Source organism: Caretta caretta, chromosome 8, assembly GCF_965140235.1.
Source record: "Caretta caretta isolate rCarCar2 chromosome 8, rCarCar1.hap1, whole genome shotgun sequence".
Lineage (NCBI taxonomy): Eukaryota > Metazoa > Chordata > Testudines > Cheloniidae > Caretta > Caretta caretta.
This window is the reverse complement of record NC_134213.1, coordinates 32862518-32885687: the sequence shown is the minus strand read 5'-3', so window position 1 is coordinate 32885687 and position 23170 is coordinate 32862518. Positions and strand designations below refer to the sequence as shown.

Here is a 23170-nt window from a genome sequence, read left to right as displayed (position 1 = left end):
ATTGCATCGGAATAGTTTGCAGTTGTGCCTTTAATATTGGCTCCCGGAGGAACTGTCAGCTCTCCGGAACTCCTTTTCCTCTTAGATTTTCTTCCCATGGGACCTTATGTACCACTTCTCTCAGCTCGTTAAAGTCTTCTTTTTTGAAGTCCATTATCCTTATTCTGCTCCTCTCATTCCTTCTTTTCCTTAGAATAAATGAAATCTGTCATTTCATGAACATGGTCACCCAAATTGCCAATGACCAAACTATAATCCTAGTGGGATTCTCTGGATCCATGTCTTTTGTCACTGGAAACCAAATCTACCTTGGTCATTACGGGCCAAATATATTAATATATTATATATATATATTATATAATATTAAATATATTAATATTTGTCTGTTATAAGCTTGGCTAAGACATTTGTGAAAGGGATCTCACAAAACTGGGTGACAGGGTAACAAAATGGCAAATGAAATTCAACACTGATAAGTACACAGTAATGTCCACTGGAAAAAATAATACCAACTATCCATATATAATGATGGGTTCTAAATTAGCTATTACCACTCAGGAAAGAGAACTTGGAGTCGCCGTGGATAGTTCTCTGAAAACGTCCACTCAATGCACAGCAGCAGACAACAAGGGTAATAGTATGTTAAGAAACTATTAGGAAAGGGATAGAAAATAAGATAGAAAATATCATAATGACACTACGTAAATTCATAGAGTATCCACACCTTGAATGCTGTGTCCAGTTCTGATTGCCCTATCTCAAAAAAGTACAGGGTGGAACTGCAAGAGTTGAGAAGGGCAACAACGATGTCCAAGGGTATGGAAGCACTTCCTTCCATTTGCTTTGAACTTGCTGCCTATTAATTTCATTTGGTGACCCCTGGTTCTTGTGTTATGCAAAGGGGTAAATAACACTTCCTTATTCACCTTCTCCACCCGTCATGATTTTATAGACCTCTAATATACCCTCCTTTACTCCTCTGCTTGGTCATCTCTTTTCCAAGCTGAACAGTCCCATGTCTGACCCAGTATGGCAGCCCCTATGTGCTTATTTGCCACTAAAAGTATTAATATTCACATAATGGACTTATTTTCCCCTTTGAAAGGAGAAGATATCCAATATCAAGGTGCCTTTTACTTGTTTTCTTGCACAGGAGACCTGTGTTTCTCCTGTTTAGCTGTGTCCTGTATATGAAGGAGAGGGGCCTCAACCAATATGCAGTTGTGAAGGTTTGATTTGGAGGCAGAGCTCCTTAAGTCTCTTTCTCAGTGCAGCGAACTGTGCAGTGAATGGATCATGGTTCCACACAATACTGGACTTATTCAGTTTACATGAACTTTTGAAAACTGTGTGCCTGGTGCAGAAAGTTTTCTACTACACTACAACCTTTTTTTACCGGGTGCAAAATTTTTTCCATAGTCCAGATTATGTACTGAACAGAGAAGTTTCAGAGTAACAGCCGTGTTAGTCTGTATTCGCAAAAAGAAAAGGAGTACTTGTGGCACCTTAGAGACTAACCAATTTATTTGAGCATAAGCTTTCGTGAGCTACAGCTCACTTAATCAGATGCATACTGTGGAAAATACAGAAGATGTTCTTATACATACAAACCATGAAAAAATGGGTGTTTACCACTACAAAAGGTTTTCTCTCCCCCCACCCCACTCTCCTGCTGGTAATAGCTTATCTAAAGTGATGACTCTCCTTACAATGTGTATGATAATCAAGGTGGGCCATTTCCAGCACAAATCCAGGGTTTAACAAGAACGTCTGAGGAACGGGGGGGGGGGGGGAGGAGGGGTAGGAAAAAACAAGGGGAAATAGGTTACCTTGCATAATGACTTAGCCACTCCCAGTCTCTATTCAAGCCTAAGTTAATAGTATCCAATTTGCAAATGAATTCCAATTCAACAGTCTCTCGCTGGAGTTTGGTTTTGAAGTTTTTCTGTTGTAATATCACAACTTTCATGTCTGTAATTGCGTGACCAGAGAGATTGAAGCGTTCTCCAACTGGTTTATGAATGTTATAATTCTTGACATCTGATTTGTGTCCATTTATTCTTTTACGTAGAGACTGTCCAGTTTGACCAATGTACATTGCAGAGGGGCATGGTTGGCACATGATGGCATATATCACATCGGTAGATGTGCAGGTGAACGAACCTCTGATAGTGTGGCTGATGTTATTAGGCCCTGTGATGGTGTCCCCTGAATAGATATGTGGGCACAGTTGGCAAGGGGCTTTGTTGCAAGGATAGGTTCCTGGGTTAGTGGTTCTGTTGTGTGTTATGTGGTTGCTAGTGAGTATTCACTTCAGGTTGGGGGGCTGTCTGTAGGCAAGGACTGGCCTGTCTCCCAAGATTTGTGAGAGTGTTGGGTCATCCTTCAGGATAGGTTGTAGATCCTTAATAATGTGTTGGAGGGGTTTTAGTTGGGGGCTGAAGGTGACCGCTAGTGGCGTTCTGTTATTTTCTTTGTTGGGCCTGTCCTGTAGTAGGTGAGTTCTGGGAACTCTTCTGGCTCTGTCAGTCTGTTTCTTCACTTCCACAGGTGGGTATTGTAGCTCTGTAACAGTCCTTGCTGCATTGACTACAGCATCTCTACAAGAGCCCAGTCCTATTCACTATGCACCTTGCATTGGGCAGGACAATCCAGTGGTGTCCAATAGCAACTAAGCAACCTTCTATGCAAGTGCTTAGCCAGAAATTTCAACTTGATTTGTTGGAGTAAGTTAATTTTTGTTCATAGACAACCTACACCATCATTCCCTTGGCAAAATTATCTGTCAGTGGCAGATCATCAGTTAAGTGGTAAAAAACACAAAAGGGAGAGTCACTGTTCCTTATCCATTTTGGTACAATACTGTATTATTTCCAGACAGCAAATACCATTGCTAATTGGATTTTGGAAAACCACAGTGCCCTGACAAAATGGGTGGCACTATTCACAACATTGGTTCAAACCTGCTAAATGGCAAAGATAATTTTTTTTCAAACTAGCACTGACATGCTTTTCTGAGGTCTTTGCGTTATGTAACAAACGAATGAAGTATGGCAAAAGTTAAACATTTTTAAAGTGTTCAAGTATTACACTGCATTGCAAAAACAAAGAATACATATTTGTTACACTTTTCTGTGTATGTATTTGCTATTTTTGAAAATATTTATATAGCATACAAAGATAAGCTTATTGAGAAATACAGCCAGTTTTTTGATTCTGTAATGGAAAAATGTTGGCTTATTTTTCCACCCAAAAGCAATGAATGGTAAGTAATACATGATAAATACACAATAAACTTATAGATATGATGGTAAAACATCATCCTAATGATTTCATTTAATTACCCTGAAATGCATTGTATTTAATATTCACCACTCAAAAGCCAATTTACAAGTGAAAGAGGTGATGGGACTTATTCAGAAAGACGGACTGTCATTCATTGCAATAGTTATCTAATATACAGAAGTTAATAAAGCAGATTAATCTACAAGTCCCTTTAAGCCATCACTGAGTTTAGAACAACTGCCTCTTTGACCTTTAACCCTCCTGCTGTGCACCAGTAGCAGGTGCCAGCTGCACTAAAATTATGGCTGACGTGTTTTAACGCAAAGTCTTTTCTTACTTTGCTTCTGACCAGCAGCTGACCCTGCAGGAGTGATTGTCTCATGTGCTGGCCTAAAGGCTACATAAACCAGTAACTGATAAACAAAAGCATACATACACCAGCTGCCTAGCCTTAGGGTACACATCCTACACTGACACCTCTAGCAGTTTATCCTGCAAGCCAAATTATGGCTTTTTGTTTCCATACATGCATTCTGTACAATACTTGTTACTTCATGGAACTAAACTTCCATCCACCCCAAGATCTGCCTGTGTTAACTTTGTCTCAGTCTGAATGATTAGGAAGAGATTCTCGTTTTGATTTAGCACCTTTAATAAGAGCATGCATTCTTCGGGTACATAGATAATAAAACTTAATTATGTAGTTTAGTGTTAAAATTCTTAAAAATCAAATGCTTTAATTCATATCTAATATTGAATCAAGGCATAGCACTAAACAAAACAGTACCAGAAAGAGGACTAGGCTCCTGTGTATTCTTCTAATTTCATAATTAACAGCACTCCAGTGTAGTGATAACTGGGTGGTTAGCATTATATTTTATATTGAAGTTACTGATGCATCTACATATACGCAGTTAGAGCTAGGTATAAAGCAAACAAAACCATATTTTTCATGAAGATGAGATGGCTCTGACATAGTTATCTTACTGATACAAATTACACAAGCACAAAAACAATTGGAGTAATGATTAAATGCAGTTATGTACATGGGAGACTACTAGTGTACATGTTAACATATTTAAATGGTTTCCCTTCATTAAAAAAATTATATATGATATTAAACCATCAATCAAAGCTGAAACACTAGAGTCTAAATGTATTGTCACTGGTTAAAATAAATGACTTTGAGACTGAATTTTGGCTCGCTCAATATGGTGTCTTTTCTGTTGCTTAGCCACCCAAGTCTCTGCTGGCTTGGGCTACATCTGGTATATTTCCATCCCTTTCAATTAATAAAGCAAGTTATGATACTATTGGATCACAGTTTTAAACTGTGCTAAGAGGCTGAAAACAGATGCCCTCATGAAAATCTCTTATTGTTGTATCAAGGCATTTAGGGCTCAATTCTGCCAGCCTTGTTCCAGCAAAGCATTTAAGCATATGCGTAACTTTAAACACAGGAACAGTTTCACTGACTACAATGGGACTATTCAGGCACTTAAAATTAAGCATGTGCTTAAATACTTTACTGGATTAGGGTGTGAAAGTGCTCAGCACTTTTCAGAACTGAACCCTCTGAGTATCATTCTATTTCCTTTTAATTACATATGCATACGCTGGAGTTTCCCCATGAATTTTTCTGCATGGTCCAAAGCGTATGTATTATAAATCTCCTCAATGTTTTTATTTTGTTTAGTGTGAGCAGCTCCACACTGGCCATATATTTTATTGAAGTCTATGGGAAAAACAAATATACCACATAATTAAATGTATTAAAAAAAGGAACATGGCAATTTGGAAGGCACTTTTTATTTTAATAATATCCAGATCTGCCTTTAGTTACAACTGGATATTGCATTCTTTACTTTCCTGTCCTAAACTGTTGCTCCATGTAGCTGTGAACTGTTTACGTTATTTAATTTTTTTTTGTTACCTAATCAAAGCTCTGAGCACCTGTGCAACATTAAAACATATAAAATTAAACAACATGACCCACATAATCTACTCATCATACAACACTAGCCCTCCCCCATCAACTGCCCCAAATACCTCAAAGCACCCTTCAAAGAAAACAGATGAGCATTAAAACGTGCCTGAAATCCAGCTCTGTTGAACAATTACTACATCCTACTTTAGAGATGGTCATACTTCTGCTGTGGGGAAAGTGACTCTGATATATTCTTTACTTATCTTACAGGGTTGTGAGAATTAATTCATTAGTGTTTGTAAATGTCTTTAAGACCCTTGGGGGAAAATGGCTATAAAAGTAGACAATTGCAAGGTCAAATGCAGATGATGCCTGAACATTTTCAGATGGGACTAGCATGCTACCTTCATAACAATTTTACAGAATGGGCATAATTTAAAATACAAATATTTCTAGTTTAAAAACCAAAGAACAGCTCTTTCTTTGATAAGCTAAGACGTTAAGCAAATATATTAGGTTAATTTAGCTTATCGTACATGAAAAAGTCATTCTGAACTAACAGCACACATGAATTTAGAAGCTTTACTGGACCATTTATTTAATGACCTTTCTATTATGCAACATTTCCGCTCAAGTGATAAGTACAGTAATACTTTGATAGCACCTCCCATTCATTACCCTTAATTAATACAGCCTTACAACACCCTTTTGAGGTAGGATCTATTACTCTATTTGAAGATGGCAAAATAAGTTGCCTGAGGACTCACAGGAAGTCTGTGGCAGAGCCGGGAGCAGAACCCAGAGCTATTTCCCATTCCCATGCCTTCAAGAGACACCAACACCTTAAAACATGAATGTTAAGTAGTTGTTTCTGGCACTATACCTGTCCTTGAGTCCCTATCTCATATTTGTGCTTTTAGGCTCCCATCCACTTATTTATAAATAATGTTGCTATGTGACAGAACAAAGCAAACAGAAAGAGAAGCGGTGTCCCTTTAATCACAAGGCCACACTTTTTCTCTACCGCTCTAAAGGCTAAAGAAAAAGGATTGGTGCCTCCGTGATTATGGCAACACATACATTTAGTGAATTATAGTCAATGACTGAATCACATCAGTTCATGGTACACAACCACTCACTGAGAATTTTATAAGAGAAGATTTGTTGTGAAATATTTCATGTCCAGTTTGGAATCAGAAATCCACACTCAAGATATCCCTTCTGTGCTTCTAAACTGGATACATGAACAATGAGACTTCCCCAACAAAATGTCCTGGCTAATTGTATGCAACAAAATAAGGTGGAGCCATAAGATAAAAGACATCTTTCTCTTTTTAAGTATGGGAAGATGTTCATTACACAGGGACTTTCATACAGAGGCAATTGTCACAAGCAACCAGTCATTTGCTTTGCCAGTGACTCCCCTGGCTTTTTCAATTTCTTCACACTCGCTTTTCAGTAAGTTTTTCCCTTTCCTGGCCAGCTTTCTCTTCTATAGTGAACCAGTAGTAAAGTGGTCAACTTGGGTTCATGACATCACTCCGTTACCCCAAAAATTACTTTGGATTGTGATGGTACAATTTCAGCAGTCTGACTGCACAGCTAGGCACAGAAGAATCCGAAACAGATGCCGTTTGCCTAAACACAAATATGTGTGGTCTTTTTTTTGCTAATTATGAAAAACATCAGACAGAAACATTAACACATTTTATTAATGACATATTTTAGAGTGTTCCCAAGTGAGACAAGTCTACTTTAAATCCTCATGTAAATTCACAGCATCTATTAAGTATGCTGTTGCTTCTCCTGCTGCTTACTACAATGAAATGGAATCAGAATTTTAAGTATGAAAAATGTACCATACAGTATGTCAAAATGCTTAACAATACCACTTCAATCTAAGCACAGGAAACAACAACAAAAAGGCAGCTGATTTCCTTTTTGTTGTAATTCACTTTGGGATACATGGCATGAAAAGCACTATAGAAAAGTAATTTTCATTGACTGACTGACTGCAGAAAAGAATGAATGTGGTTTCCATTTATGTCTCTGCTGAAGCATGATCCCTATAGCTCATGTCAGCTATTCAAAATCTGCAGTTAAATGCAATTGGTTTAAAAAAATAGAAAGACATGTTGGCTTTTTTAGCCTTGGCTTGAACCAAAGAGCTGCACAGCACATAAAAACATGAAGCTATTTGTTTCAAAGAAGCTGTGTTAACATTACATAAGACGAACTCTTTAGAGTGACATTAGCTAAGAATGTAAAATTAAAATCACATCAGTAATACTGCCTCTTAGAATGGGCTCATTCTGGGTATGTGGAAGGTGTTGTTTCCGCAGCTCTTGCAATTATGCTGCTACCGGCAACTCCAATAAGGATGTTCATTCTACACAATTTTATTTTATTCTATTAATCTAGCAGACAGGACCAGCCACACTAAACAGACACAACTCTTAAAATCCCACTGCTCTCCCTCCAAGCACACTAACTCAACTGCCTACCCTTTGGGGATTTTCCACTCTAAGGCATAACTAAATGAATACCCATCAACAGATTGCAGTTAATGGAAATACTTTAATATTGCTGACTGTTAATCCTAAATAATCTGCACAATTTTTATTTTATTTTTTTTTACCCTTGAGGCTCTAGCAGATTGGTGCTCACTGCTATACTTGACTAAACATTCAATCTCATATGTACTCCTTTTTTCAAGCTTTTACTGTGACTAAGCCACTTGTGGAATTTTATTTAACAGAGGCATATTTTCTGTTCTATGCTAAGTGCAAGGCAATGTATGTACTGTCACTGACAACACCTGTCACAAACTCTTCTAATAGGCTGTCAATGACAGAAGTCACACAATGATGAAGTTAACTTTTATAAAATGAGATTAGGCTGTATCTTGCTTTCATATTCCTCTTTATTAATTAGAGGAAAATATTAGGACACAAAATAAGAGGTTTTATGTGCATAGAGATAGTATGACTATGTGCCTCACTGCCATGTCACCTCTATTATTTTCATCATAAAGCCTGTTATATCATCATCAATAATAACCTTTTGAACTTGTATTGCATCTTTCCTCAGAGGACCTTAAAGTGATTTGTAGATAAATATTATCAATCCCATTTTATGGATGAGAAAACTGAGGTACATTTCAATTTCAATTTGTCTGATACAAAAAGAAAATCATTTGATCAAGATATTCTAGTTTCATAGCTCGTTAAACAACTTTAGAGAAGATACTCTTCATGATCCACTAGCAACTTTTAAATGTCTAATTATGATTCCAGAGATTTAAGCTGAAAAAAATGTTCTAACTAGTAAATAATTACAGTATCATTGCATCAGTTTAGTTTAAAGAGCTGACAAACCTCTCTAAACTCAAAGCACAATTAGTCATTAGGGTCTAGTTTTTCAGCACTGTTAAGCAATTTGTAACCCATTCCTTTTAATAGGGTTATGCATTACTTAACCGACACAGATGTCTTGAAAACTGAGACCTCTAGTTATGAAGCAGCAACCTTGTTCATTAGCCTCCATGATAGTCAAATCATCTATAAAACCAGTGTTTAATGGCCAGCCGATGAATAATCAATGGCTCACTTTTCATCTGAGTGTGAAAATGAGAATAATCTAATATCTTGTCCCTCTGGTAAGATGCAAAGCCTTGAGTTCCGTTTCTATTCAGGGCTGATTTATAACCCAATGGAAACCTGATGTAAACATATGATCAATGAGTCCCATCACTGCTAATAATAACCCCCAACCGGCCCACTCCCTCATCTCAAAAGCCATCCCTTTAGGCTATTAGCTCCAGCCAGCTAATCCTCTCTACTATTCCTGCCTGCTGCTTTTACCTTGGCCATCCGTTCAGTCCAGCAGACTCAGAAGTAATTTTATACGCTGCAGAGAGCGGGTGGAATTGATTTTTCACTCAGTGCTCAGTTCCCATCTGAATAATTATCAATTTTACTGCCTCATAAAGGGAAGAGTCAAAATTTCAAATCAATTCAAAAAGAGCTTCTGAGACTACAGAAACCATGCATGAGAATAAAGGTCAAAGTTGTCAGTGACCTCGGGAGATGATGTCAGATATTAGTACACTGAACAGTTGACATCAGAGGCACTCAATATGATATGACTAGTGCTAATGCAAATCATATTTATGCTGACTACTGGAGACCAGTCATTAATATTTAAAAGAGTATCTGAAAGCCTGCATTCAAAATAAAATATAATGTATTCCACAGATTATGAAGTTAATAAAGATTGATCACTGCTTAGTCTTATGCTATAAATTGAAGATTACCGAGTATTATTAACAACACACAAAATATTACATTAAGGTTGTAACAAAAGCAACAAATGTGTGGAAATTCAGAGTCAAGGCTGCCCGTTCTGTCCTTTACACTCCCATCACTGTGCTCATATTACAGTACTGCCCACTCTGACATCTGCAAATATGGAATCCATTGCTGGATTCCATAGAACTTGCACAGGGTAAGGGTACTGTGAGACATGATAATGGCATCATGTCATATCTCAACAGTGCCAGTAATAAATGTCTCAAATATACTCTCAATATGCTACTTGCCAGGTATAGTGGGCATGCTTAAAAAAATCAGCATTTGCCATGTTCATCCTCTAAATTAGAATAGTAAATAACAATTATCACACAGTTACCCCAGTTATCACATGCCGATTTTTTTTTTAAATGGCAACCAACACATTTGCTACCTAAGCATGAAGACAAAGGTCATTGCAACATGGTGTTTTGCGGACATCCTTTGTTTTCTTTAAAAGCCCCAACAATTCTGTTCTTGTGAAACTGTCAGTGAAACTGTATTGGGTGGTTTGGGACCCCATGGATCCTTGCAGTGTAGTAGTTCTAGGCAGTGATGAGCTGCCAAAATCTTAACAACGGGTTCCCTCTTCACCCCACAAGGGGGACGTTGCCCACCCCCGCTGCCCCAGGACTCCTGCCCCATCCAACCCCCCCGCATTCCTTGACACCCCCCCAGGACCCCTGCCCCATCCACCCCCTTCCCCTGTCCCCTGACTGCCCCCTGAACCGGGCAGGAGGGTCTCGTGGGCCACCGTAGTGGGTGCCCACGCCACCCCTAAGAGCCAGAGGCAGAGCCTAAGAGCAGAGGGCGAGATGGGGAGTCCCGGAGGTGTTTACCCGGGGCAGTTCCCAGGAAGCATCCGGCAGGTCCCTCTGGCTCCTAGGGACGGGGGAGAGTAGCTAGGGGAGTAACAGGGAGAACGGCCGCTCTCCCACTGATCACATCAAAAGTGGCGCCTTAGGCGCCGACTCCCTGGGTGCTCCGGGGCTGGAGCACCCACAGGGAAAATTTGCTGCCCGCCCTGTGCCCAGCCCCAGCTCACCTCACCTCTGCTCCTCTTCCTCCCCTGAATATGCCGCCCCGCTCTGCTTCTCCGCCCCCTCCCCCGGCTTCCTGCGAATCAGCTGGTCGGTGGGAAGCCTGGGAGGACTGAGAAGCAGGCGGCGGCTTCCCGCTCAGGCCAAGGGAGGCGGAGGTGAGCTGGGGCGGGGAGCGGTTCCCCTGCGCGCCGCCCCCCCGCCCCCAGGATAATTGCTGCGGCGCGGGCGGCCCTCCTCGCGCCCCCCTTTCCCCCCCAGCTCACCTCCGCCTCCCTGGGCCTGAGTGCGAAGCTGCTGCCTGCTTCTCAGCCCGCTCTGGCTTCCTGAGCGAACAGCTGATTCGCGGGAAGCCTGGGGAGGCAGAGCAGCAGAGCGGGGTGGCGCATTCAGGGGAGAAGGCGGAGGTGGAACGGAGGTGAGCTGGGGCCGGGGGTGAGGCGGGAAGCTGCTGGTGGGTGCTTTGCACCCACCAAATTTTCCCCTTGGGTGCTCCAGGGCTGGAGCACCCATGGAGTCAGCACCTAAGGCACCACTTTTGGCCGGTTAAATTTAGAAGCCCTTTTAGAACCGGTTGTCCCTCGCGGAACAACCGGTTCTAAAAGGGCTTCTAAATTTAACAACTGGTTCTAGCGAACTGGTGCGAACCGGCTCCAGCTCACCACTGGTTCTAGGTACTAAAAAAAGCCATATGAAATTTTAAGATAAACTAATTAGTCCGATACCCTGCACCTGCCTAACCACCACCTAACCTTAATGTATCTGGATTATGTACACTGCTGGGAGAAAAAGTCCTTCCTGACTACTGCAGTAGTCAGTTTCTTCCCTGAAGCGTGATATTTGATTACTCTTATATTTGCCTTTGACACAAAACCCCCCAAATAAAATGTCACCTACCGCACAAATGAAATATTGTAGCACAATATCAATCACATCCAACTAGAAAAATGTGCTGATTTAAAATACCACAATGTTCTTGCTCTACCTCAAATACTTTAGAGATACCCCCCTCCCTTTTAAAAAAAAGTAACTGTGGGGGATAATTTATAAAATGAGTATAATGATGAATATTTCATTTCCTCAGCCTATGAACTAAAGTGAAACCTTGTAAAAAGTTATCCTAAAATGTGAGTACAATAGCCATGTCATCAGCGTGAGAAAAAATATCTTCACAATACTTCAAGAATACTGGCATGAAAACAACTCTGAAATTAATTGGGGTGCAAATATATATCAATTTAAAGAGACCAATCCTGTTAGTAAATAATTGGAGTTATCATAATCTAAATTACTTCAAAATGATGAAAATAAATAGGGATAAACTTTGTTCACAAATTTAATAACATCTCAGAGGAAAGTTGAGCAGAGCTTAAGTTTACCTGCTGTAGGACTTCAGGGTTCTGTTGCATGAAGTGCAGTAATCTTTGTCCATCCTGTGATATTTCTCTACATCTTACTGGTTTCTTGCCTTCTTTTGCTATGTGCTTGAAGAGGGAGGTAACAACGTAGTCTAAACTAGCACAACAGCTGGAGGAGACAATTGTATCTGCATAAGCAATGAAAGAAATAGTTTTGTAATCGCTTCTGTAATAAAACAAAACAATTATTATGAATAACTTGCAGGAGTGAAGAAAATAATACACACAAGGTAAGCCTGGATATCAGGTTAAATGATACTTAATTTTACTACTTGTTCTTTTCCTTTTAAAATTTCTTGGTATTAAGCAGATTATGGCCCCAATCCTGCAATTCACAATGGACAGTGGACTGCTGGGTCCATGCAACGTCCTACAAACTTCATTGAGGTTCTGTGTGAGCTGTGATTTACCCGCACATTGTAAATTGCGGAATCAGGACATTACTTTTACTTATATGAAATTATATATTCAGCAGATTTCAGATTTTTGGAAACTACGATTGTTTGTTTATAGCCTTTTTACAGAGTTTAAAAATTCAATTTAAAGAGACACCGTGAACATTTAAAGTAACTTTTTTAACCTCTTGACTGTTGCTGAGCATCTCAGAAGTGTATAAATGAAGGTTTGTATTCACAAATGTACTAGTAGCATCCCTCCCCCCCAATATTATGTATCATTTTCTAGTATACAAACGTGTGCCAGATATTTTACAGGACACACCTAAGTGGCGCTACCCTGCCCCTCAGAGCTTACAACCTGCACATTAGATGCCAAACAATGAGTGAGGATCACAAACAGCAGGGAGGGGAATGGGGTAAGGAAGGAGAAGTGTTACAGTAAAGTATCAAGAAAAAAGAAAAGGAGTACTTGTGGCACCTTAGAGACTAACCAATTTATTTGAGCATGAGCTTTCGTGAGCTACAGCTCACTTCATCAGATGCATATGAAGTGAGCTGTAGCTCACGAAAGCTCATGCTCAAATAAATTGGTTAGTCTCAAAGGTGCCACAAGTACTCCTTTTCTTTTTGCGAATACAGACTAACACGGCTGTTCCTCTGAAACCTGTCAGTAAAGTATCAATTGGTTACCTAGTTTAAGGCGTGATGGTTCAATTACCATTTTTAAAAAAAGTAAAGAAGATAATAACATCATAGAAATTACGGTTACTGACTAATGTTCCATTGTTTTTCCTGGACTGTAAAGGCATGACAGCAAAGCAGGATATGTTGGAAGCAGGAGCAACAGCTACCTCATATCTTTACTGATTATATCTATAACTAAGGTAACACATTGAGAGATTAAAAGCTTAAACCTATTTGAAAGTAACTATGTCTGTCTGATTTATGTAAGTTATTTTGCTGCTAGGTGTTGCCTGCTGTGCTGCTGCTGTGGAAGTGGATGCTGTTTGTTTACATGCATCAGTGTGGCAAGAACAGCGTGCTGGCCCTTTTTTCTCTGTGCAGGCTCCTTTTCTTCTTTCTAGCTGTACTGGTACAAAATAGCAGCGCTCACCCATATTTTTTCTTAGTCTATCAGCTGACATTTTTCCTGGCCCAAAGCACACTGGCTGCAGTTTAAACCCTCAGTCGCTAGTCTCAGCTGTAGTTTCCCTACCAATTCTAATATTGGGTTCTAATTAGAGTCCCAGTTTAACCAACTGTTGGTTCCTCATGATCCTAGCACCAAAGTTCTCTGTGCACACAGAATTTTTTAACTTCCTCATTTGCTGGATGCAGGTTTCAGTCGCAACTGATGTTCTCTGCAGGTGCAAACATCACGTTCAAATGAGCTCACCAGCATTTAGGGCTCCATCCTACTCCTGCTGATTTGAGTGGGAACAAGACTAGGTCACTTACAGCTCATAGTGCTTACTTAGATGGGCTATCGGAGTAGGGGTGCGTGGGAGCCGGAGAAGGAATTAAACTGTTAAACGTTCATTTGGAAGGGAAGGGGATTAGAAGGATCCAATTAAATTTATCTTGAGTTCTTTGAACTATGCTAATTTGGAGGCTTGCCAACCTTGCAGTGTTCATTTAAATATATCCTTCTTGTCACTGGAATACTTTGATCTGTGTCAATTTAACTCTTTAAACTCTGTGTATCATGTTGTTTTTAACTTTCCTTTATCTAAATACCAGCATTACATAGTTTTCAAAGTTACATTCTTCTGAGGTCTTTGGAAATATTTAATGGACAACACAGTCACAACTGACCTCACAAGGCTATGTCTCCGCTCCGAGCTAGGGGTGTGATTCCCAGCTCGCGGACTCATACTTGCGTTACCTCTCATTGGGCTAGCGCGCGTATCCGCAGCGGCACAGCTGTGGCAGCCCAGGTATGTACCCACCCATTTCATGCAAGTTTGTATTCAGCACAGCTAGTCTGTGCTGCCACTTCCACGACCCATGCTACCGCAATTACATCATCGAGCTAGCATGAGCACGTGCAGCTGAGCGGGAAATCACACCCTAGCTTGTAGCGTAGACGTAACCTGTGACATGATCCTGAAAGGTATTAAGCACTCCTGAGAGGTGCTGCGCTCCCTCGTTTTCAATGGTTTCCACTGAAGCTGTGGGTGTTCCAACACCTCACAGGAGCGCTTCATATCTTGCAGAAGCGAGCCCACTCCACTAAAATCAGTTGATGTTTTGTCATTGAACTCAACTAGTGCAGGCTGCTGGGAAGATCTGCCTGAGTAAAGACTGCAGGAACAGGCCCTTACTGTTTTCTCTACTAAAAACAGTCCTGCATATAAACAAGAGATACAACTGATGGCTGAACTGAAGCAACATCAATAACGGCAATGTATTTAAAAATACAAATTCCATCGGATGGCTTTGTTGTACTTCTACCCCAGTGATTTAACTCCATTTGGTTTTAAATTGAATACAACAAAGTAAATCATGAACATCCATCTATAAAATCGCAGTGGCTCTAAACATGTTGATACTGTGCAAGTAGATATTTTACATTCTACAGTAAGTGATCTTAGAAGGACAGTGGACAGGTCTATCCTATCACCAGCTCATAAGGATCTGATACAAGTGTTAAGGGCTACTTATATTGTCCCATAACGATATATCAAATATGCTTTTCAGTGCTCATTTTTCCTTCTGATTGCAAGGGCATCACAGACATAAAGGTCACGCAAGCCCACCAAACTGATTTTTCTGGGTGTGCAGAGCCTTGTGCTGAAGTTCTTATTGAATCTCACACAAGACAGATAATCATATATCTGGAGCAAATAAGTTTAAGAAAAAGCTACAATTTCTGGGCTGGAGGTAGAAGGAAAAGATGGAATAGGGAGAGAAAGGATCACGTGGGAAAACTGGGAGGCAGGCCTGGATAAATAGGAAAAGCCAAGATGATCGCCCAAGCACTCAAATCAGTTATATATTTACATCAGCCTTAAGGTGGCTGACATTATTGCAAAAACAACTTGAAGAGGCCTTTTGGCTTTAACATTAACATTTAGTGAATGGTGCCAATAGATGTAAAGAGCATTATTTTTAAATGGCTTGCTAACATTGTTGAGCATGTCATAATTTAAGAGATTTTTTTGTTTTTAAGGTAAAGGTAAATGGGACAGACTTGTGTTAAGTGGCATTTCTCTGTCCATCAATTCCGTACACTACAATGCCAGCATTATCTACCTTTGTGGGTAAACTAGGAAAGTAAACAGATTTAAGCAACTTAACATCTAAATGAGAAAGCAAGGCATAGAAAATGTTATATTTTTCTTTTTCTCAAAGAATGGCATAATTGCACTATTAATCATAGGAGAATTAGAAAAGCTTCACATAGAGATTAGTGACAACATGCCAGGCAGGCTACGTTAAAAGGTTCCAATCCACTGAGTCAGCTGTGAAAAAGCCAGGTAAACACTTTAGAAGAGAACTGTTGGAGTGTTTATCCTTGCAATAAAAGCCTAGATGAGGACTTCCATTACAGCTGATTTACAGCCAGGGGCCTCCAAAGGAATAAATATAATTTCACAGTATATTATCAAGTGTGAAATCATGATGCATGCAGAGTGTCCACTCAGGGACAGAATGAACAGTGCTGAGAAATGAGGATTTGGGGCTTCTTTATTCTTCAGCTAGAGCTACAGTACAAATCTCAAATGCTGAGCTTCCATGAACTAAGAGAAATGAAAATATATAGACAAACATTTCTCCTAGGGAGGGGGGAAAAAGTCATTTCCTGGGATTTAATTTTTTAAATAAAAGAGAGGTACTTCATTTTTGTAATTATTTTTGAAGATGATTCATACGTTCTAATGGTTTACAATACATTTTACCCCATCAGACTGCTTGCAGCCTTGACACTGCTATTCTTCAAGATGCTTTTGCAGCATGCATGCTTTGCTTCACTAAAAGAGGGATCCAATTTATATCAAAATTGTCCATTTTCAAAGGGCAGAAGGCTATATTGGAACATGAACAAAAATGAAATAATTGTTTGCTTCACTGTATTATACAAATAACATGTATTACTCCATATGCTGGGATTTTTCAAAGAAGCCAAAGAGAGTTAGGAACCCAAATCCCAATTAAATTTAATGGGATTTGGGCACTTAACTCCCTTAGGATCATGGCCACTAATTGCTCTTATTGAGGGAAGATCAGCTTTTGTTGACATCCCGTTGTAGGAACAGGAAAATTACTCATTTTACTGTGTAAAGTTAACTACCTGAATATATGAATTGATTTTATGACTTATGTGACAGAATCGATACCTTCCATCAAGAAATCAGTTTTCGATACATGTTGATGTTATTAAGAAACAGGATATTATAGCTAAATAATCACTTTACCACTCAGGCATGGACTGTAAAAAGGCTCTGTTTCTGATTGACAATTCAGGGAAAGACAAGTGAGTTCCTTTTAATGTGCAAGTGAGGTTCATTCAGATCAAAGGGTATGTCTCATTACTTAACATTTATGTAGAGTCTAATGTTCTTTTGAAATGCTAGGGAATGCAAGAGAAAAATGGGAAACATAACTGGAATTTTACTAAATATGGTAGATAGGAGTCCAATACAACTCAAAGTGAACAGAAATTAATTCACCTGCCAAGAAATTGCATCTGTGCAACTATTATTGTCAATACACTAGTGGAAAAGATTGCTTCAGGACCACAAAGTTACAATAAGGTTTGGATATGACCCAGTCAAAGTAGTTGGGTGTGGGGTGGGTGTCAAACTAAATAGAGCTGAGTGAAATTTTTTGGACAAATAGTTTATTTGGCATTTTGGTAGTATATAATAAAATGATCTGAGGACTCCTCAGTAATGTTGCTTATCTAGTCAATGTCCGTTTCCCCACTAAGCATGCTTTTTCTAACAGGAGAAACATGGAATCTGTTTTGTGAAGTTCTGGAATGCTCTGTGATGCCTAGTGTACTCATTCATTACTACAGGGCTTGACTGACCTTAGAGGTAAACAATTCTAGCTATTAGAAAGTCTATATAAACAAATATCATACCTACAGGCTATTCATTAAATACAACTCCTTCCACAAAGTAATAAGAGAGCCATTCCTGACTATCATTTTAGGGTCCTGTTTTCTAGGCTGGTTAGAAAATGTAACTGCAACATACACATCTTTCTTTAAGGCTCTATACTCTACCCCCATATTTTGACTGAATTTAAGCTATTGAAATCAAATTTCAGTTTTAATCAAACATCTGGACAATAATCTGTTAAAAAGTGCTAATGAATGAAGATCAATTACAACCAGACTACTTTTAATATAATTCTAAATATGATGCTTGTTTACTCTGTGAAGTACAGCCAATAAATATTCTTTATAATGTAAAACCTAATTTTTCTTTTTTATTGATAAGGTTAGCTTAGCCATCTCTATTCATCTACCAGTTATGCTGATAAATGAAAAGTGAACAGCCGGAGGTTACTATTCCATATGCTAACAAATTTTATCTCTGAAAGGCAAAATGAGTCATATACTAACATTCTCTACTGTGAGGCTTATGGGACAAATAAATCATTTTATATTTCACTGCTGTAAAACTTCTTCAATGATAACCCAACTAGAAGCACATCATTATTATTTTTAAAGTTTCTAATTTGTAGAAAGATCATTTTAAAATATTAATGCAATACACTACTGGCCAGATTTTCAGAAGAGCTCAGCTCCCATTTAGACACCTAAAATAAGTGATCAGATTATCAGAATGCTCAGCACCCACCGTCTCCCATGGTCTCTAGACAATAATTTGTTACACGGCAAATGAATGTTCTAATGGGCCACTTATTGTAGAAGGTTAAGTGAGAGTGGTTGGGTGCTGAGTTGTTCATTTTTTAAATCTCACTCTAATGACTTCATATTCCCCACATTCCAATTTCAGCTAAATCATAAGTAACACTTACCTAGTGCAGTGAGTCCTTCAGATATTGAGGTAAGAATATACATTAGCACATGAGGTTCTAAACTGGTAATGAAACTCATATGATCCTGGGTGAGACATTCCAAGAGTGGGTAATAAGACTGACTTAGTTTTCGATATTGCTGAAAAAGAAAAACAAACATTGATAGAAAGTAAGAAATACGATGGGCTAATAGAAATTATAGCATTAAAAATGCAAAGCTGGCTGAAATATTAACAAGATTATAAAAATGCACAGAATGATGCTGTAATAAGTCCCAATTATCTATTAAATTAACAGCTTTTTTCTACAAAAAAGTCTGTCTATGGTGGAAATCTTTGATTGTAGGTTACCATACAAATACATAAACTCAGTTTTAGTTTACAAAAATCCCTGGGTAATGAAGTCATATTAACCTTTTTATGCTACATCCCATTAGCAGCTCAGTAAAACTGGTATAAAACATTATTCAGATCAAGTGTTCTGGGAACAGTTTGACAGTTCAGTGGCTAGTGCTTCCTCATGCTACATAGAAGACTTTTTGAGACTAACCCCAGGTTGGCTGAATGCATCACAGAGATTACAGTTTTGTGCAATGATTCTGCAACTTGAACCGCATAGACGGACCCTTGTGCCCACTGACTTTAATTGGGTTCTGTGTGGGTATAAATATATGCCTGTCTGGATCCATTTGCAGGATCAAGGCTTTAGAATGGGTTATTAGGGGCATTACCTTCACTACTGACATGACTGTCAGACTTGGCTGCATGGGCTCACTATCATGTAGCTATATACCAGTATTTGACTGGGGTAATTTTTCAAAAGGGCTAAGGCAAAAGTCTGAGTATTTAGCACCTCTAACTATCTGATTCATCCCTCAGTGTGGAAAATGGCAGTTCCAAATGAAAATGTTCTGAAGAAAGTTCCATTGTCCAAGCTAAAGCTGATCATGCACTCGATTTGTTGTCTTTGAGAAGTGACAGTTCCATTGGAATGAGACTAGCCATCTCAAAGAAAGTTTGGTTAATATTTTAATGTTGTTTTATAGAAAGCACACCAGAAGAGTTATATAAATTCAGATTAATCCCAGGCTGACAGATCATATAGGGCCAAATACTGCTTTAAATTATATCCAGGGAACCCCAATGTGGTTTTCCTGGACATAAAAAGCCAAAACTGGCTTCTCTCTTTCCCAGACATGTTTTTGTGAATATTTTGGAAATGTTACAATCTGCTATGACAATTCTATCATACATGGAAATACTAATATTCTAGATGTGGCTATAAATACACTCAAGCAACTGGACTAAAAATATAAATTGCATTTGAGCTGTTCTAGATCCTGCTGTCTCATTATAACAATTTGAAGCCTGTGGTGATATTATTTCGTAATTCACATAAAGACTCCCAAGATGAATAATTGCTTACAAGCAAGTCACTGTGGGATACTGAAAGCAGCATTTTGACAAAGGCCTGGAGTACATTGTCAAAGTGGTTGTCCCCATACAACTTGAAGACGCCAAAGCTGACATAATTTCCACATAAGGCAGATTTGAGTGCAGAATAGCAGATGGAAATGCCCTTGAGTTTCAGTGGATAAACCTGATCTTTTGACAGAGTCCCAAGAGACAGGATCTGATTACCTGTTCAGAAAAAAAGAAGAGAAAGAAACTGACATAAACAGTTGCAAATCTGGATAGCTCTGTCACTTAACATTCATTTCACTCTTTTATCACTTTTTGTCTTTATTTTTATTATTGCCTACCTGGATAGGATCTTTCTTTTGTAATTATAGTAAAAAAACAATTGCAAAGTTTTAAATACATAGCATGTATACATTTAAAAAGCTGCTGAGTAATTAAGAGTGTAAGAAGTAAAAACATAACCTATGGATTCTCAGTTACCGACGTAGGCCAACATCCTCAATTAGCACAGACTTTTCAACCAAGGCACAGACACAGAGCCTTCAGGGTGGTTCCCACATGGTAGATCTGACTGCAGAATCAGGGCCTTAACTGATAGTTTTCCATACTGTAACTTAGCCTGGTTTTGATCCATTACCATGGTGGCCTCTTGGGATGGTTGTTTATGTACACGCACATTAAACATACCACTCACACCACAGATATGTCCATTACAAAACCAACTATTTTACCAGTCCACAGATGTGAATCACTCAGATAATCTCAGTATTTCTAATGTAAAAATATTACAGAACAGTAAATATTTGGTGTTGCTAGTATGAAGCAATAGTGATTTCTGGTTCTGTTGTGCAATAACTCAGAAGAGCTCTTCTAATGCTCTCTATTTGTCTATCCAGGTACCTATATGACCTCCATTTTCATAGTATCAGAGCACCTCAGTCACTATTGTATTGATCCTCACAATGCCCCTGTAAGAAGGGAGGTATTATTCCTATTAATTGAAGCACTGTGACTGTTATGGCTTGTCTATGTAACATCAGTGTTGGCAGGCAGAATCGAACCTGGGACCTCTGGAGCTAAATCACATGTATAAGCCTCTACTGCATAATCTAAAACAGATGGCTCTTAGCCAAGGCTATAGCAGACTCATCAATCTCTAGGTGATCTAGGTGCCACTAGAGGGGGACAGAGCACCACACCCAGCAGGCATGGATTACATCTATACTGGGAGTTATTCCCAAATAGCTAATCCTGATTCCAATAGGCGTGAATGCTCTTACTCTGGAATAAGAGTGTCCATACGGATTAAGTTAATTTGGAATAAAGCACTCTTATTCTATTTTAAGCACCCTCCTCACTGGACCATATTCTTCTCATAGCAGGGTAGCTGCTAAAGAGTGAGATGTAAGCTTAGTACTGATTTTCTGTTACTGTTCTTCCACTCACTTGAAGTAATCCTTCAGAAATAAATACATAAACCAGCAATACAAGGGACAGTACTTAATGTCATTTCATTCATAACAAGGCCTGATTTTAAGGAGGCTTTCACATGATCTGCATCTGCAGTTGGGTACTTAAACCAAACAAGTGGTAGGATGTAACCCTTAAAATCTATTGGTGGTGTGAAAATATATGTGCATACGTTAAACCCACAAAAGATAAGCTGTTGTTTTAAAATCTGGATTGGAATGGTAAAACAGATAACAAAACAACCCGAACTTTCACATTGGTGGTTTGGCACATTGCAAATATCAGACAGACACAGACATGGTATCATTTCATACTAGTATTCTTGGGCATTTTCTATTCAACTGAAAAGGAGGGAAATAAGTCTCCTGGATGCTTAAGTAAAACTGAAGAGACAAGGTGGGTGAGATAGCATCTTTTATTGGACCATCTTCTGTTGGAGAGAGAGAGACAAGTTTTCAAATTTCCCAGAACTCTTCTTCAGGTCTTGTTTCTCGAATATTCTGGGACCCACATGGTTACAACAACACCACGTAAAGTAAAATTGGACTATTATAGTGAAAAGAAGAGAAAGGGGAGGGTACATTCCACAAGTTGCACCAGCAAGGAAACGTGAGTAAAGACTCTCCAAGCGATGTAACCAATATGTTCAAGGCCAAGATGTTCAAAAATCGGGTACCTAAAGTTTTCAGAGACCAAAACTGGATGTTGGCATTTGTGAGAGTCTACAATGGATAACAGTATATTTTAGCATTCTCCTCCACCAACAGGTGTCGCTGTAAATGCCAATACTAAGCTACAAAAGAAGGAAATAGAAAAATAGTACCCAAGCATAAAAAACAATCAATTTTTAAATTGGGCAGTAGATTGAAAATCTAATACTACTAATACAGCAAGGAACAATTTAACCAAAAATTTAAAAAGAAATGTTATTTTATTAAGTTGCTAGGGCTGAATGGATTACTACACTATGTTTTGAAATACATGTTCTAGAAGCAATTTAAAGCTCATTAGAAATAATTGTCTCTGGCTACTAGAAAATGTGGTAAAATTTAATCCTCATCCAAATGTTACCTGGGCTCTGAAAACAGGAAATTGTTTTGTGCTACTGTGGCTAACCTCAACGCTGACCCTGTGCAGTAACTGCTAGAACAGCTGAAAGCTGAAGCAAAATTAAAAACTTATATCAAAGTATATCATGACAGAATGTAGATAAATAAAAACGGCATATTGAAAGTATTATTTTTATGTCAGTCTCCTATAACAGAGAGATAAAGGTGTTACAAAAACGTAAAGAAACCACAAAACAAAGGAACAGATGCTCCCCAAATGCACTAGAACACAGTTCTTCTTCAGCTGGGAACCTAAGAACATATAACAAGGAGATTTAGGGTTTATCTACACAGGGACATCCAGGAAGGTTAATCTGAATTAACAAAAGGTGTGATTCTGAAGGGGATAGTTAAAATGAATTCCAAAGTGAATTAAGCTAAAGAGAATTAAGGCCACTTCAATTTTGAGTAATAGCATTCACACAGGGATTTAATGCAGTTTAACTAATGTAGTTCAAATTCACACCTTTAATTAATTTGGATTAACTTTCCTGGATGTCCCTATGTAGACAAGCTCTAAGAACTAGACTTGTATATACAGAACTAAAAGTGAAATTCAGTGACCGTATATTGCTAAGAACGGTGGACTCCGCTGTCCACAAATCCTGTCAATTTTCCCCTCTGACAGTAATTTTTTAAATTATTTGTATCCTTGAGGATTTTTATCATTCAGTCATACTGGCTGCAAGGGATACAACACAGTATCTTTTGCCACACTAACTGTGGAGTGCTACAATGAGAGTTTACCTCTCAAGCAGG

At 38.8% G+C, this 23170-nt stretch overlaps 1 protein-coding gene across 3 annotated transcripts in view; it reads right to left on the bottom strand.

Moving 5' to 3' along the window:
- RANBP17 (RAN binding protein 17) overlaps positions 1-23170 on the bottom strand; it is a 280499-nt gene that overhangs the window by 31231 nt on the left and 226098 nt on the right. For all 3 annotated transcript variants that reach the window (XM_048862507.2, XM_075131375.1, XM_048862508.2), the window contains 3 exons: positions 19837-20051; positions 18412-18550; positions 11981-12147 (listed from right to left, as the gene is read on the bottom strand). In XM_048862507.2, the coding sequence (XP_048718464.1) occupies positions 11981-12147; positions 18412-18550; positions 19837-20051 (521 nt within the window). The remainder of the gene's footprint in view (positions 1-11980; positions 12148-18411; positions 18551-19836; positions 20052-23170) is intronic.